The following is an 18,350-nucleotide window of genomic DNA, read 5'->3' as shown; positions in this document are numbered from 1 at the left end:
GCAGCAGCAGCAGCAGCTCTTGAACACACCTCAATGAGAGCGGCAGTGGAAGCTGCTGAGCAGAAACACGTAAGCAGGCTAACTATAGCCTCCGGGAGAGAGAGGGGATGTAACCTGTTCTGCTCAAGGCTGTGAGGTGCGTAATCCCGAGCCGACCCATTATGGAGCGGGTGCAGCCAGCGTTGCCACAGGTGATTTGATTTCCTGTGACGGTAGCTTAGCCAGCCAGGACAATTCCAAAACATTCTTATTTTAAAGTCCTTTTCGGCCACCTGGAGAAGGGGGACGACTCCTAGGAAAAGTCTTACTGTTGATAAATTGACGACCAAAATTTAAAAAGTGTCTCCTCCCGTTACCTCCTCTCCTCTCTGCGAAGCAGATTGGAACCATGGCTTATCCCTTACTCTTCTGCCTCCTGCTCGCTCATCTGGGATTGGGAACTGCTAGCGCCAGCCGCGACCCTCCGGGACGGCTGGATCCCCCTAGAGAGAGAACCCTGAGGCTGAAGCAGCACGCCCAGCAGCCGGCTCGAGCCTCTGCCTCGGATTCCTCGGCTCCCTGGAGCCGCTCCACCGACGGCACCATCTTGGCGCAGAAACTCGCCGAGGAGGTGCCCATGGACGTGGCCTCTTACCTCTACAGCGGGGACTCCCACGAGCTGAAGCGAGCCAACTGCTCCAGCCGCTACGAGTTGGCGGGCCTGCCGGGGAAGTCGTCAGCCCTAGCCAGCTCCCATCCCTCCTTGCACGGGGCACTGGACACGCTGACACACGCCACTAACTTCCTCAACATGATGCTGCAGAGCAATAAGTCGCGGGAGGAGAACTTGCAGGACGACCTGGAGTGGTACCAGGCACTGGTGCGGAGTCTCCTGGAGGGCGAGCCCAGCATTTCCCGGGCAGCCATCACCTTCAGCACCGAGTCGCTGTCCGCGCCGGCCCCGCAGGTTTTCCTCCAGGCCACCCGCGAAGAGAGTCGCATCCTGCTCCAGGACCTGTCCTCCTCGGCACACCACCTGGCCAACGCCACGCTGGAGACCGAGTGGTTCCACGGCCTGCGGCGCAAGTGGAGGACCCACTTACACCGCCGCGGCTCCAATCAGGGGCCCCGGAGCCTGGGCCATAGCTGGCGGCGCAGGGACGGGCTTGGCGGGGACAAGAGCCATGTCAAGTGGTCTCCACCTTATCTGGAGTGCGAGAACGGGAGTTACAAACCCGGGTGGCTGGTCACTCTCTCTGCTGCTTTCTACGGGTTGCAGCCTAACCTGGTCCCGGAATTCAGGTAGGGAGGGGGGAAAAGGCAAAAGCAAAGTCTTCCTTCCGGTGTCTCATGTGGGGAAGGAACACTTGGCTGTGACTCTTAACGCCTCCCACCCCTCCCAGCGGAGACCCAGACTGAGGGACACCTATCGCGGGCGCCTGTGCTTAGGGACAAGAAGCGCCCTAGGTTTGTCAGTTCAGTGAAAGCTTCTCTCAGATCAGTTTCCCTGCAAGGGGCAGGGGACTGGGGAGCGTTTGTCAGAGTTGAGCGAAATCTCGGATGCCCTGTGGTTCATTTCAACCCACGGGAGAGCAGGGAGGGTATTTCCCTTTCTGGGGTGATCGGAGGGAAGCTGGAGAGCTCGGGTGTGCCCGTGAGGCACAGAGTGGCCAGCATTGGATGAGGAAGAAAAGGGAACAGGAGGAAGACAGAGTTCCTCGGTTCTGCCACTTAGGGGTAGCCTCTGCCTGCTTTCTCTGTGCGAGGTTCAGGATACCCGTCTGCTGTTAGTTACCAGAGAGCGTGATTAAAAGAGTATATCCCCTCTGCAGTTTTATCCCTTCAGCAGTGAGTCAGTCTCAGCAGCATAGTTGTCTCCAGGATCCACTTTGCAGTTTGATCAGTGTGCTCCTTCTACCCACCTCTCTCCTCCCCCTTGTCTCCCTTCCTTGGTCCCCTCTTTGTCCTGTTCTCTGTGTCAGGCATACCTGAGGGTTCTCTAGTCCTTCACATACTCATACACTTTATAAATGAACTGGATTGAGTTATCTTAGGGAGGAAGGGATTAGTTCGGACTGAATTCACTCAGGGAACTTGGAGGAAATTTAATAACAGTTTTTCTGTATTTCCTGTCTAAAGGTATAGCATTTGTGGGGAGATGAGAATTTGCAAAATAGCAGGGGTAACTTCTGCCCTGGGAAGTACCTGACCTTTCTGCTGAGGAACTTCTAAGAACTAGCACTTAAGGATCAATGTGAGGAAGGAACAGAAAGGGAAGAGTAAAAATTCCAAAGAGAGCCTTGGAGAGAGCCACAGATTGACTGGGGTCCTCCCTGATTTCCATGATGGGAGGTTCTGGCAAGAAGGTCTTGGGCATTGAGGTTGCTTCTGTATTTTTTAGGAACTTAGGCAAAAGTGAGAAACCTCTGTGTGCGAGTGCCTTGATGCTCTGTTTGGCACAACAAGGACAGGATGCTGACCTGGAGAAAGATACCAGGCTGAGTACTGCGTGGGCAAAAGGGGAAATCAGAAAGCTTGTCTTGGCAGTGTCATGTCCTGCTGAATGAACCCCAGTGAGTTGTTTAACCTCTCTGGGCCTCAGCTACTTAACTACCAAATGAGGGGGTTGAAGTAGATGGTCTCCAGGGAGCCATCCAGTTATAAAATTCTGTAGCTTTTGGTGCAGCAATACTTGAGAATATATATACAGATAGCAACCCCCCCCCACCCGCCATGTGACTACATTAAATTGTGTGTGTGTGTGTGTGTGTGTGTGTGTGGTGTGGGTGTGTGTGTGGGTACACGCACATGCATGTGTTTCTGTCTCTCTTAAAGATCTTAAGCCAGAGTAACTCTTTCCTACTTTCAGGATAATCTTATTTCCTCCTGATTTCTGCAGGATCCTATTAGTAAGAGCTGAGCACAGCTTTGAGTCTTTGCCATAATGTTTGCTAGAAGAGGAAAGATCAGCAGATGCCATTCACTGCCAGAAAATTGTTTGTGGCCTTCAGATAAGTCTTTTTAGGGAATCCCAGTTCTCAGGATCAATCCTTTCTTTCTTTCTTTCTTTCTTTCTTTCTTTCTTTCTTTCTTTCTTTCTTTCTTTCTTTCTTTCTTTCTATCATCATCATCTATTTACCTATCTGTAATGTTTACTTTCTGTCAGATTTTCTATCTATCTATCTATCTATCTATCTACGTACCTACCTATCATCTATCATCATCATCTATTTACCTATCTATAACTTTTACTTTCTGTCAGATTCTGTGGTAACTGCTTCACATGCATTATCTTGATTAATTTTCATGACCCTATGAGTTAGGTTTTATTATTTTTTTTAGTTTTTAGTTCATTTAGTTTTATTTTACAGAAAAAATAACCTGAAGCAGGAGAGGTTAAGCTTTTTTCCTGAGATCCCACAGCAGGTAAGTAGTAGAGCCAGGATCTGAGCCCTTTTCATACTTTTAACCACTATGTTAAACTCTGTTTTATGAAGGTGTTCTAAGAATGCTGCATATAATAGAGCTGCTACACAAAAATATATGTATTTTCAAAGGTCAGATGTGGGTCTAGGGGGAGAGCCATTCATTTTCAGAATCATTTCTCTTAAGGCTCAGAAAGCATGAGTCACCTAAATAAACTCAGTGCCTTCTGCCAGCTAAGATGAAAAGCTGAGAACACAAAGGGTCTGAGATTGTGAGGGCTCACATACCCCCTACCTATTTTTTTGGACTACATTCAGAAAATTGTTTCCTCTGGCTAAGTTTCTTTAAGTGCTTTCACAGTCATCAATGGTATTCTTTAGCCAAGGCACAAAGCCAGGCCATTTAGTATTTGGCTCTCTACGAAGCTGGTTCATCCTGGCAGCATGTGTGAAGAGCAGAATAAGTGCACTCCTGAAGTGCCTTTGCTCGGTGTCTTGCACCCCTTAAATGCACAAGATGTTAATTATAGGAACTAGAAGAAATCTTCTAAAGATCAGATGGGTCCTCCTGTTGTCTCATAGATAAATAGCACTAAAAAGGTGAAGTGACTTGTCCAAAAATCACAAATCAATATAGTAATGACAGAACCAGGATCCAGGTCTTATGCCTCTGGTTTACACTATACTTGATATTTATGTACCTAAATCATATTTCTGTGGCTCTCTTAACCCCTGCATACAATGCATGCTGGGGGACATAGTTTACTCTTCATCATCTTTTAGGACAAAAAAAATTGGCTCATAGAACACAGCTGTTGATTTAAAAAAATATAGTGTTCGCTTCACACATTTGAGATACTATTTAAATGGACCTTTTCTGTCTCTTTCTAAAAGGCAAAGTGGTTTTTTTTTTGGTGGTGGTGTTTTACGATATACAATATGCATTCTACATTCTGTAATACAGGTGAATAATATTGTACGGACATGTTTACAGGGTAAACCTCAAATAAATTTTTGGAAAGCCATGATTAAGAGCTCTACACATGATTTAAAATGTATTTTGAACGTCCACAATGTTATTTGCCAAAAGCCTTATCTGTAATGGAAAATCCATTGATAAAAATTTTCTTATGGAAGAGGAAAGGAAGAAAAATGTGGTTAAAATTTCCATTTAAGATAAGTTAGTATTTTCTCAGATCTTGCATGTAATAGTCAAACGTTTAAACATTTTATTTTTAGAGGATTAAATCCCAAACATGAAATTCAAAAGTAATGTGAGAACATGGTTAACCACCTTCTTATATTAATGTTTATCATTGTAAAATACCTCTCCGAGTAAATTTTATTCCCCTCTGCTTCAGAATGACACAAGTATCTTAAGTTTAAAAGCCTGGCTTAAGACTCACATGGGAAGAGAAATTTATTGCTCATTTCTTTTTTTTTTTTCCAAAAAATGGCATTAGTTGCTTTAACCAAATGTCTCTTGGGTCTTTTGTTCTATAGTGTAAACATTTTAGTTCTCATATTCCATCTCAGCGAAAGAGAGAGTAATAATTTAATATATATCCTCAGTTGTTTATATTTATTACATTAGGTTTGTGATGTCTTTGTAGAGCTTTCCTTAAAGTTAACTCTTTGGTTTTGCATAATAATTTTTCATTGAGGAACTGGAAGTGCTATGGAGTTGGATCCCATTATGCTGAAATCATAGATATCTTCCTAGTGGTACTTTGTACTGTTCAGTGCTTAGGATGGATATAAGGTGTTGAATTTATATTAAGGTAAAGGAACCTTGGGAACTAATTATTTTTTGATGAGCTAAAAGAGACTTAGGAATTCACTTGGTTTCTTTCATCTTCTCAATTTGAAATGGAGGCAACAAGACCCAAAGGGCTAAAGGAACTTGCTAGAGTGGCACAGCTCTTTTGTGGTAGGTTAGAATTTGTGGGAACAAATATATATTTAGCACCTACTATATATCAGATGCTTTATATATACCATTGCATGTAATTGTATTTTCAGGTAGTGACAACTTCAGGAAAGTTGAGCAACCTGCCCAAGGGAACACAGCTAGTAAATTAGGGAGCCCAAATCAAGTTTAGGTCTATCTAGCTATGAAGCTCATACAGTCTTTCCGCCACCCTATACTGTTATCTCTTGTTTAACAACTTTATTTTCACCTTGTTACTTAAAAATATAACATAGTAATGACTTGAAATAATATATTTGGCCCAAATAAGTCAAACACACTTATTACTTTTAGGCCAACCACACAACCAAGTATGTCGTATAGTAAGAAGAGTATTAGACTTGACAGAACTTTGCCTCAAGTCCCAGTTTTGTCTCTGACTGGCTGTATTACCTGTCTGGAGATCAGCTTCTTCATAATTAAAATGTGGGAATGGAGTTTATGCTATCCAAATATCTTTATAACTCTGTTTTCTATGTATTCTTAATGGTCTATCCAAATGGTCAACAAGTAGGCTCTGGAAACAGGAATAATACACATAAGTGCGGTACCTTGTGGAAATGATATTGCTGGGGAAGTAACATGCAGAGGAAGAGGAAACCATGTGAATGTCAGACTTGATGTTGATTAAAAAAAGCAATAGGGCAATGAAGGAAAGATCACAATAGTGTGGAAACCCCTTTTTATAAACTAACGCAGCAAACATTGATGTCACTGATTTGCTGACTCCTGAGGGATCACTTCACTCTTTCCTTTACATCCTATACGCATATACCTCCATCAGTGATTCTGGTACAGATCTCTGCATTCAACTAGAGAGGGAAATTCACAGTATTAAAGAAATGACCATCTTGCTCCAAGCTAGACATATCTTACATCCCTCTTGTGGGTAATGATAGTGGTGAAAAGAGGTTGCCTGTAGACAGCAGAGATGCCTACCTGGGTTATATATCAAAGAGTTTTTAGATGAACTTCTGCCATTGAGGTTTTTCAGTCTCAATTATTTCATCTGTAAGCTGTGAATAGTAAAGTACATCTCCTTTGGGATTCTGTAGTGACTAAGTGAAGAATTGTGATCGTACAGGAAGTTCAGTAAATATTTTGTAATGTAACTTCTGGCTTCCCAAGTACTTCCCTCAGAGATAAACTTTCTTAGTTTTAAAAGTCATGTGGTTAATAGTTTATAATTTATATGATGGCTTAGTTTCATCCCTCATTATTGTGAACACTTGTAATGACAGTGGATCAGGGTAGAAATATGGGCCTTGGAGACAGAAGATAGTGGCATCTTCTGGGTGGTGTTTGACTGGGTGGTGTTTGACTCATGGTGTTACCATGGGCAGTAGTTGCCTTTCTAATTTTCAGTTTCTTCATCTATAAATTGAGGGGGTTGGTCTAGGTGACATGTAGGACTCCTTATAACCCCGAAAGTCTATGATTATGTACATAATTAAACATGTTACTTTAACTTTTGAAGTTTTATTTGATTAGAATGCTGAAAACAGTTAATCCATTTTCATTTAAATGAAGATCATGTTCATATATGTTCAATGTAGTTTTTATCATAGTCATTTATTTATTAGAGAAAGCCCTCTTGATGTATACTGAGCTAAATATATATACTAATGGAAATGAGAGCTTTCTTTCTTTCTTTCTTTCTTTCTTTCTTTCTTTCTTTCTTTCTTTCTTTCTTTCTTTCTTTTGAATACTGTTTCAAAATAAGAAGCATGATCTGAGCTTCCAGATCTTTTTTTGAATGTTTATTTACTTTTGAGAAAGAGAGACAGACAGAGCACGAGCAGTGGAGGGGCCAGGAGAGAGGGAGGCACAAAATTGGAAGCAGGCTCCAGGCTCTGAGCTGTCAGCACAGAGCCTGATGCGGGGCTCAAACTCACGAACCGTGAGATCATGACCTGAGCCAAAGTTGGACACTCAACCTACTGAGCCACCCAGGCGCCCCCTGAATTTCCAGATCTTGAAAGACCCCCTGAATATACTTAAAGTCAACATGAAGCTATTTTGCAATTTTTTTAATGTTTATGTATTTTTGAGACAGAGAGAGACAGAGCATGAGAAGGGGAGGGGCGGAGAGAGAGAGACACACACACAGAATCCAAAGCAGGCTCCAGGCTCTGAGCTGTCAGCATAGAGGCTGATGTGGGGCTTGAACTCATGGACCGTGAGATTATGACCTGAGCTGAAGCCAGAGGCTTAACTGACTGAGCCACCCAGGCGCTCTTATTTTGCAAATTTCTAAATCAAGGGCATCAGTATGCCTGTGTAACTTCCCTCAAGATAACTAATGTTTAGGTTGAAGCTCCTTACCTACCCACTCTTAATAACAACTCATTTTCAATTTACTTCTGTAGTTGGCTTTAAAATGTAAAGAAAAGGGCTATTTATTGTGGTGCAGCAGTGACACAGTATTACTTGCCATTTTCTAGAACACGCGTTTGGAAGCAGAAATGGGATTTCTGAGACTGCTAAATAAATAACAAGAGTATATGCCTGCCCTCTGGAGAGGGAACTGATGCCCTCCCTAGCTGATTTTATAGCCTCAACTGCGAGATAAGTCAAATTTTACTTTCAATTTAAGAAAGGCAGCAGTTTGGTGTTCATTGTTCAGGGTATTATGGCTACCTTTTTCCAACCTGCACTGTGTTTTATAATTATATTGTAACATACTGGGATGCCGAGAAGTATGCTGTTGACGTTAGTTTGCACTTGGTTGGTACAGAAGCATTAGTGCCTTGTTTGTTTTCTCCCTTCAGTTCTGGACTGGTATTTACAGGGTTATTTTAGCAGACTTACTAAAATAGTACACTGGGATTTTGATAACTTTGGCAGCTTGATGGCCACTATGCACAAATAGGCAGCATACTGGTACCGGGGCTATGCTCAGAGTGTTTGCAGCCGACAATGTTATTAGGCTCTTGTCCACAGCTTTGCCATATGTACCAGGGAGTGGGGGGTGAGGGCAGCTTGTTCTCCTGGTCTGTCAGCCTTATTTGCTTCTCAGCTGTTAGTAAAAAAAAAATTCTATGTGCAACTTCCACTTTAACTGGGCATTTACTCATCCCACAAGTCTTTCTTACTTCAGGGAAGAAAACATAAAAATATTTGGGTGGATAGGTTGTTTTATGAAATACTTCTTCAGTTAAAAGACCTCTGTTTTCTACAATACCAAACTTAGTATAGGAGCCATGACTTTCTTTTTTGTATCAAAGCATATTATAGTGTCTCAAAGCAATTGCAGGATACATCTAGTTTCATCTAGGTAGAATTTATAGGAAACACAAAATTCGTTTAAGTGATCTGACCCCAAGATCATTTTTTCCCAAACAAAAATCTTGTTACCTACCTTTTTGTCAAAGAAGGAAGTCTGTCTCTCTTGCTCTCTCTCGTACATGGTTAACAATTACTTCTAATTAATTTAAATACATATAATATCTGTTCTAACTTTCCCATTTAAAAACTGTAACTACAACAAGACAATGTAGAATTAAAAAATATCTGTCCACGGGCGCCTGGGTGGCTCAGTCGGTTAAGCGGCCGACTTCGGCTCAGGTCATGATCTCACGGTCCGTGAGTTCAAGCCCCGCGTCGGGCTCTGTGCTGACAGCTCGGAGCCTGGAGCCTGTTTCAGATTCTGTGTCTCCCTCTCTCTGACCCTCCCCCGTTCATGCTCTGTCTCTCTCTGTCTCAAAAAACAAATAAACATTAAAAAAAAAAAATATCTGTCCAGTTAGCAAAAGTACCCAGTGCATCTATAACTTAAAAGGAAACTTAGAATTACATAAGATTTTGGTTTATTTCTTTAACCTAGCTTTCTCTCCACTTATGTGTTTTGTCCCATGGGTATGCCTTTTTACATTACTATGGAAGAACTTTTATAAGAGTAATAGGACACATAGCTTTTATCTGAGAAAGAGGAAAAGGTAATTCAGTATAGAATAATATGTTTTATCAATTCTAAGATGTATTTCTTCCTGATTTTGATGTCTTTTAACTGAGATCTGTCTTATGATTGAGAGCATGTCATTTTCAATTGGCATACATTTCCTTTTAATGGTACACAATGCTGCATATTTCAATTAATGGTATCTTATATTTGATGAATATATGCCTGCCATGGGGCTCGAACTCATGAACTGGGAGATCATGACCTGAGCTGAAGTCATATGATCAACTGACTGAGCCACCCAGGCTCCCCTTTTTTTTCTCCTTTTTAAAGATTTTTTTTTTTTGCTTTTCAAATTTTTATTCAAATTCCAGTTAGTTAACATACAGTGCAATATTGGTTTCAGGAGTAGAATTCAGTGATTTATCACTTCCATACAACATCCAGTGCTCATCACAAGTACTCTCCTTAGTACTCATCACCCATCTAGTCAATCCTCCACTCACATCCTTCCATCAACCCTCAGTTTGTTCTCTATCTTTAAGAGTCTTTTATGGTTTGTTTCCCTCTCTCTTTTTTCTTCCTCCTTTCCCACATGGTCATCTGTTTTGTTTCTTAAATTCTACATATGAGTAAAATCATATGGTATTTGTCTTTCTCTGACTTATTTCATTTAACATAGTATATTCTAGCTCCACCCACGTCATTGCAAATGGAAAATTTTCATTCTTTTTGATGGTTGAGTAATATTCTGTTGTATATATATACCACATCTTCTTTATCCATTCATTAGTTGATGGACGTTTGAGCTCTTTCCATAGTTTGGCTATTATTGATACTACTACTATAAACATCAGGATGCATGTACCCCTTCAAATTTGTATTTTTGTATTCTTTGGGTAAATACCTAGGAGTGCAATTGCTGGATCATAGGGTAGTTCTATTTTTAACCTCCATACTGTTTTCCAGTTTGCATTCCCACCAACAGTGCAAGAGGGTTCCCCTCTCTCTTCATCTTCACCAACCCTGTTGTTCCTTGTGTTATTAATTTTAACCATTCTGACAGGTGTGAGGTGGTATCTCATCGTGGTTTTGATTTATATTTTCCTGAAGATGAGTGATGTTGAGCATCTTTTCATGTGTCTGTTAGGCAACTGTATGTCTTCTTTGGAAAAATGTCTATTCATGTCTTCTGCTCATTTCTTAAATGGATTATTTGTTTTTTAGGTGTTGAGTTTGATGAGTTCTTTATAGATTTTTGGATACTGACCCTTTATCAGATATGCCATTTGCAAATATAAAGATTTTATTTCTAATTAATCCCTACACCCAATATGGGGCTTGAACTCACATGTGTGAGATTAAGAGTTACATGCTCTACTGGCTGAGGCAGACAGATACCCCCACAATCCTTTTAATGTATGTGAAATATACAAAACATTGGGCCAGAAGTGGCAGAAACTTTTGTTTTCAGATTAGATTATCAAAGGATTATCAAAATCTTTCCCACACCATCTGGTGAAGGATTTCACTCACACTGTGGGAAAATGCCTAGGACAGTGAGAATAAAAGACCACTTGTAGGGGTGCCTGGGTGGCTCAATCAGTTAAACAACTGACTCTCGATTTCAGCTCAGGTCATGATCTCACAGTTTGCTTTCGCAGTGCGGCGCCTGCTTGGGATCTCAGGCTTTGCTCTGACAGTGGGGGGTCTGCTTGGGATTCTCTTTCTCCCTCTCTCTAAAAATAAATGGGCCTTTTTAAAAAAGACCACTTATGGACCAAAAACAGGAGGAAATAGATCTTTCTTTTTTAAAGGGCTTAGAGGTTTTACGGTGTAAATAAAAACTTCATGGTGTAGCCACATAACTAGTTTCGGTTGGTGAGATTTAAATGGAATTGTGGAGTTAAGTGTTTTTTTCTTTTTCTTCTTTTTTTTTTTCTAGTCAGCTGCCTGAATGAAGAGCTTGGATTTCCCTTATTTGATGCCTCATACCACCGCACAGAGCAGGGTTTCTCATACTAGGCTTTATTGACATTTTGGGCCAGATCATCTTTTGTTGTGAGGGTTGTCTTGTTTGTCTTAAGACGTGCAGTAGCACCTCCGGCCTCTACTTACTAGATGCTAGTAGCAACCTCGTGGACCTCCTAGACATCAAAAATGTGTACAAACATTGCCAAATATCTCCGTGGGGGCAAAATGCCTATGTTTGAAAGCTGCTGGTGTAGAGAGAACTCATAGAAATATGCTCTTCTAGGGCTATTTATTTCAAGGCTTCTGTATGTATATGTATGTGTATGTGTTCGTGAATGAGTCTGACAGATCACATTTCTATTTATTTATTCATTTTCTTACTTGTTTGGAACATAAGATCATTTCATATATAGAACCTGATATGAGTGAGGACTGGAAAATTTTCATCAATCAATGTAATATTAATTTACATTTTTACATCATCAGGGTTCAGAAAGAACAACTTGGCAAATTATTTGTAGAATTTGTTACTAATACGGCTTTATTATTCTCATGGTTAAGTGTTTTATATCTAAGGTTTATCCATAAAGGAGGCATTTTGAAAAGAAAATGTGTGTGGGGGGTGGTGGGGTCATTCTTTAAAGAAGCAAATTTTAGTCTGTGTCCTGACAAAGCTTCTTTTTGAAGAATTAGAATTTTAGAAGTAAAAAGGATTTTAGAGATAATATAACCCAATTTATAGTTACTTTTACAAGTGAGGAAATTGACACCCAGGGAAGTGACCATCACTTGCATTAGCTATGGCTGCAGTGAACTTGTAATTTAACGTAGGCACAAATAAAAACACCCAGAGTCATCAAATAAAGGTTAACTTATATTCATTATTCACTGATTTCAAACATGGCTGGGCATCAGGATCATCTGGAAAGCCTGATAATATGTTCCTTGGCCCTCCCCAGACCCTGTGAATAAGATAATCTGAGGATAGGTTCAGAAGTCTATATTAAAACAAAGTCTTTGTAATTCAGAGGCAACTGATCCTTAAGCACCAACTTGGAAAAAGGCAAAAAGCGTTTAATAAGGTTGTAACATATATAATCCATTTCCCAAGATTTTAAGAATAAAAATTAAAAATTGTAGATGCTTAGCACCTTCAGCTTTAGTTATCCAAAGGATTTGGATACAGGCCATTCTGAATACCTGAAGCAATTCAATATTGTGAATGATCCTATTGGTAGGGGTAGAATGAATAGCAGGTTCTTCACGAAGGCAGAGACATCACAGGTACTGAGCCTTGGAATATGGGCCACAGAGTAGTGTGCTGTATCTCCCTCTCTTTATTTTGGGTTCCTTTTTTCACTGTTAAGATAGGGGCTATCATGAAAACAGCTGTTTCTGGTCTCTTTATATAAAAGTCCTATTTCCCCAACCAGTTCCACATGGCCTTCACATGCAAGAACCACATTTTATGACTTCCCATATTCAGTGCCTCTTGAAATCACCTTGCATTATTTCAGGGAGGCGGTATGGAATAGTGTCTAGGAGGAAGGGTTTTAGGATTATAAACGTATACTTGAATCCATGAGCTTTCACTTTTGCTTACCATGTGACACTGGGCAAGTTACTCAACTCTTTCCATGTCTTTATCTTGAAAAGGTATAGGGGCGTCTGGGTGGCGCAGTCGGTTAAGCGTCCGACTTCAGCCAGGTCACGATCTCGCGGTCCGTGAGTTCAAGCCCCGCGTCGGGCTCTGGGCTGATGGCTCGGAGCCTGGAGCCTGTTTCCGATTCTGTGTCTCCCTCTCTCTCTGCCCCTCCCCCGTTCATGCTCTGTCTCTCTCTGTCCCAAAAATAAATAAAAAACGTTGAAAAAAAAAATTAAAAAAAAAAAAAAAAAAAGAAAAGGTATAGAGTACCTCTCATGGTTGTAAAGAGTAAACAGTCATATATATATATATATATATATATATATATATATATATATATGTTTATATATATGTGTATATATGTGTATATACATGTTTATATATGTATATATATGTTTATATATGTATATATATGGTTTATATATACATATAGTATATATATGGTTTATATATATTTTATATATATGGTTTATATATATTTTATATATATTTAGTTTAGCATAATGTGTGGAATGTAGTATTTAAAAAAAACATTATAGAGTATATAACATGTGTCTGGCTAGGACTATAGATGCTGGAGATATAATAATGAAAATAACATGGATTTTTTTGTGGGGGTGGGGGGAGATAGATGATAAATAAGAAAAATAAATATAATAAATAATTCTTGATAGGAACAAGTGATAAAAGTTATAAATAGGATAATGAGATAAAGAATAGCTGAGAGGCAGGGTGGGCTGCATTAAATAGGATGGTCAGGAAAGACCGTTGAGTTAAGAAATGAAGGATGAGGAGACAGGCATGGAACAAGTTGAGGTAATCATGATCTAAATAGGAAATAGCAAGAACAAAGGTCTTGAGACAAGAATGAGCTTCAAATGGTCTAAGAATAGAAAGAAAGTGTTACTAGAATGTACTGAGAGGTGGGTAATGACATAGAAGATGAGTGTAATATATGCAGAAGGTGTTCAATAAATGGCTAAGATACTGTGGTAATATAGAAACATATTAAGTGCTTTAAACATTTCTACCCCTTAGCAATCTGTAAATTGTGGATGAATCTACACTGTTTTCCTTTGGATGGTTTGGTTGTAATGTTATCTTATTTTGGTGCTTTTTTCTCTTGCCTCCTTTTACTCTTGGCCTTCTTGCCATTGCCTCCCTTAGCTCTGGGAGTTTGAGTTTTCCAGTCTCTCTGATGAGATTTCAGTAAAAAAATAAGCTATTTCTTTTTATATATATATATATATATATATATATATATATATATATATATATATAATTTTTTAAAGTTTATTTTGAGAGAGAGAGAGAGAGGGAGAGTGAGTGAGTGTGTGTGTGTGTGTGTGTGTGTGTGTGTGTAAATGGGGGAGGGGCAGAGAGAGAGGGAGAGAGAGAAACCCAAGCAGGCTCTGTCAGCACTGAGCCTGACACGGGGCTCTATCTCATGAACCCATGAGATCATGACCTGAGCCGAAACCAAGAGTCAGATGCTTAACCAACTGAGCCACCCAGGTGCCCCAAGAATAAGCTATTTCTAGTTGCTCCATTCTCAAATGTGAAAGAACAAATTGGAATTTGAGAGGCAAAGGAGGTAGAAATAAAAAATCCAAAATTTATTGCAAAAATAAGCTGGGTGCTTTTCTTGCTCCCTGGCTCAAACCTGTACATAAAGCCTTTTCCAGACACAGCAGAATAAGGGCAGAGACACAGCAGGTTAACTCCTGGGCGAAGCATCTTTTTCTTCACCAGCATGCCTGGAATGACGTCCTGCAGATCCCTGACTTCTCTCAAGCTGGTAGCTGGCAGGTCTTGTCATTTGGCATTTCCTGACATACTTTGTTGTCCTTTATGGTGAGGTCTCAGATGTAGAGGTCAGGGGCTGCCTGTGAGAGGCACAAGGCATAGAAGTGAGATTGGAAGAGTCAGAAGAGAGACCACAAATATTTGGACATGAATTTGGAGGTAGACTTTGCATTATGGGAAGTATAGGCAGGAGTGTATCTCTAATGAGCATTAACAATGAAAATCTGGTTTATGGGTTTTAGGAAATAAAATAATCATCATTACCTTCTCTAACATGACAAATGTGGAATTTAATCTATTGGTTACCTTGCTTTTTGCACCCATAGATTTTAAATAATATCTTCTATGATTTACTTTTCTTTCTCTGTCTTCCTACTTCTCTTGCTATTCCAGTATTTTTAGATAATTAAAGATGGTAGAATTTATAACCTGTCACTGCAGTAAAAAAAAATAATAATCATAAAAAACCAAAACCCTCTGTGCTTTGTCTATTGATTGCCTCTAAGAAATGAAACTTGAATAACTGAATCCGTGCATTTTCAGAATGTTCCAAATTCCAAGAACTAATGGATTATCTCTCTCTAGATCAGTTGCTCGAAACCCTGCTACCTTTAGTTTGCAAGTGTCTGCAAGGAGACTTCACATACTGCTCCCCACCCTTGGAATTGGCTTCTGCCTTTCTTTTTCTTGTTAAAGAAAGAAAAAGGAACCATATATTTTACTTATCTCTAATATCATCTAAGTTTTTAATCAATCATACTATTTCTTTAAAAAGTTTCACATTTTTTTGAAGCCATTCTTGTTGGAGTCTCATGTTTTCTGCAGAATAACTATCATGGAAAATCTTTTCGAATTACTGAAAATTTGAATTCAACTGTGTGTTGGATGCAGGTTCTGTTATTTCTAGAATTTTTATTTTTTCATCTCTTGGAGCACAATTTCAAATACTTTCTAAGTATTTCAGGTACTTTCTAAATAAAATTTCTAAGTCTTCCCATGTCTGAAAACATGTCTTAGCGCATGATTGATTGTCAGAATATGGAATTATAGGTGCAAAGTCATTTCAGCCTCAGAATTTTAAAGACATTGTTTTTAGCATTTATTGATGGTGGTAAAACATTTTTGATATTAACCTGATTTATTACACTTTTGTAGGTAATTGTTTCTTGTCTCCCCATGGAAACTTTTAAGGTCTTTTCTTTTTCCTTGGGGTTCTGAATATTCATGATGATGTGCTTAGATGTGATTCTTTTTATTCATCAACCATACCACTTAGTTGGCCCTTTTAGACTTTTCCACTCAGAAATTTTCTTTTGTGATTGCTTAAAATTACTTTCTCCTATCCATTTTCTCTTTCTGGAACTCCTAACAGTTAGGTATTTGACCTTCTGGGTTGATCTCTGTATTTCTTAACTTTTTTCTCATTTTTCCATGTTTTTCTTTTTACTTTTCCTTCTAGGAGATTTTATTTTTTCTTCCTTTTTAGTAAATTTACTTTCATTTGTCAATCTCTTTTAATTTCTACAAACTCTTTCTTGCTTTGATTGTTCTTCATAATTGTATGATCATTTTCTTAAATTTCTTTGAGAAAATTAAAATACCTATTAAATTGTCTTCTGTTGTCTGAATTACTGTTGTTTGTTCCTGGCTTAGTTGTTTTGCTTTTTCATACCAGTTCTTCTCCTTTATGCTACCAGTTCATCTCAAATGTGATCCTTAGTCATCGGTTTTATGATTGAAGGGCTCAGTTAATTTACATGGCTAGATGACACGGAGCCTTCTCAGATGTGTAGGTCTAGTTTCTCAGTAGAACTCTCCCTTGATCGTGAGGCTTCATTTTCTTTAGGGTGCCTGAGAAGGAAGTTGGGAGTCTCTGGGCCACCCTAGACCTTTACTCTAGGAGAACTAATAACCAATTTTAGAAACTTTAGCTCTTCCCAGGCATTTTTTTCCATCTCTTTACAGAATCGTTCTTGGGTTTCAGTTTGGGAATAAATACCATTACAGCACACAAAGGAGGATAACTTGTGTGACTGTTTAGAAGGAAGTCCTTCAATTCATTATCTTGATGTCTGCCTCATTTTCTACTTCTACTCTTGAAACCAATTGACTTTGAGTTTAAAATCTTTTTGAAAAGTCTGTTGGAAGAGACTCCATATCCAACTGCCATTACAATTGGATATAGAGGGATGAGGTAGAGAAATATATGCTCAACTCACCAACTTGAACAAGAGCTCAAACTTGGGTCTTCTGACCAGTCTTCCTACACTTATACCAAGGATATGGCTATCATATACAGCCCTTTTCCTTATTAGGTATGTCTCCTTAGGCAACCCATTTCATCTTTTTTTGTCCCAAATTTCTTAACTATTATTTAGGGAAAATGATGTTGATAATACATAGTTGTAACATAAACTGGGGAAATAATATCAGTCACATACAGTTTCAGTGAGAACGTTTTAAGGTTGTCTAGCATAATGTCTGACAGTTAACGAGTACCTAATAAACGATAACTTAAAACATAGGGTTCAAAGCATCCAGGTAAACTCTATATTTAGTTCACATCTTGGGTTCCTAACCAGGGTGGCTTATTTTACTTTCAGTGGGAAATTTTTTTTTTTTTTTAAATTTTTTTTTCAACGTTTTTTAATTTATTTTTGGGACAGAGAGAGACAGAGCATGAACGGGGGAGGGGCAGAGAGAGAGGGAGACACAGAATCGGAAACAGGCTCCAGGCTCCGAGCCATCAGCCCAGAGCCTGACGCGGGGCTCGAACTCATGGACCGCGAGATCGTGACCTGGCTGAAGTCGGACGCTTAACCGACTGCGCCACCCAGGCGCCCCTCAATGGGAAATTTTTTTTATCTACTTTATGGCCTTATTTACTACTATTATTTCTGGATTAGAAGTAGCCTTTAGAGTAAACACACACACACACACACACACACACACACACACACTGTGCAGATTATCATCTGGGTAATCTGACCTGAACATCTGAATAAGAATCAACAGAAAAAAAAAGAGAAATTTAGTAATTTAAGAAATGATTAATACAAAGATATTTTCATTTAGATATTGCAGCCAAACACTAACATAAATGGCACTTTTAATTAAGTCAACAGGAAACTGAAGGTATGAGATCATTATTTTATATTTTAAGACATAAATTAAACATTTATTTTCCATGACAGATATACTTTGTCATTTTTTCCTTCCTAGACATTAAAAAAGTATGACTTTCGACATATTATATAACTTGCCTGAACCTTATTTTCGTCATCTATAAAACGAGAGGATACTTCCTCTTTTATAGGATTGTTATTTGGAAAAAAATGGGTCAATATAGGGGATCTCTTTGTACTGGGCCCCCTGAAAAGGGATTGTTATACCCCATTCAGAAATAGTCATATCCAAAGAGTTGATACAAGGAACACTGTGGATGTGTTTGATAAAATAAATTGTCCTCTTGTTATTTAAAATTGAAATAAAATGAAGCTCAAAACAATCCCAGCGAAGGAAAACCACAAAATGAAACATTAGTCAGCGACCTCTATAAAAGTGGCAGACTCAAAATGTATTTTTCAGAAAGAAAAATGCTATTAACAAATTCTGAACCCTAGCAATTTGAAGAGATATGCTGCACTTAAG

At 39.2% G+C, this 18,350-nt stretch overlaps 1 protein-coding gene across 1 annotated transcript in view; it reads left to right on the top strand.

Moving 5' to 3' along the window:
* The first annotated feature begins 388 nt into the window (after positions 1-388).
* The window catches only part of GPR158 (G protein-coupled receptor 158), a 426,460-nt gene continuing 408,498 nt past the window's right edge, over positions 389-18,350 (top strand). The window contains exon 1 of the mRNA XM_058681672.1: positions 389-1,281. Within this exon, the coding sequence (XP_058537655.1) occupies positions 389-1,281 (893 nt within the window). The remainder of the gene's footprint in view (positions 1,282-18,350) is intronic.

Source organism: Neofelis nebulosa, chromosome 8 (assembly GCF_028018385.1).
Source record: "Neofelis nebulosa isolate mNeoNeb1 chromosome 8, mNeoNeb1.pri, whole genome shotgun sequence".
NCBI lineage: Eukaryota > Metazoa > Chordata > Mammalia > Carnivora > Felidae > Neofelis > Neofelis nebulosa.
Note: the sequence above shows the minus strand (reverse complement) of the source record. Positions and strands in the feature narration are given on the sequence as shown.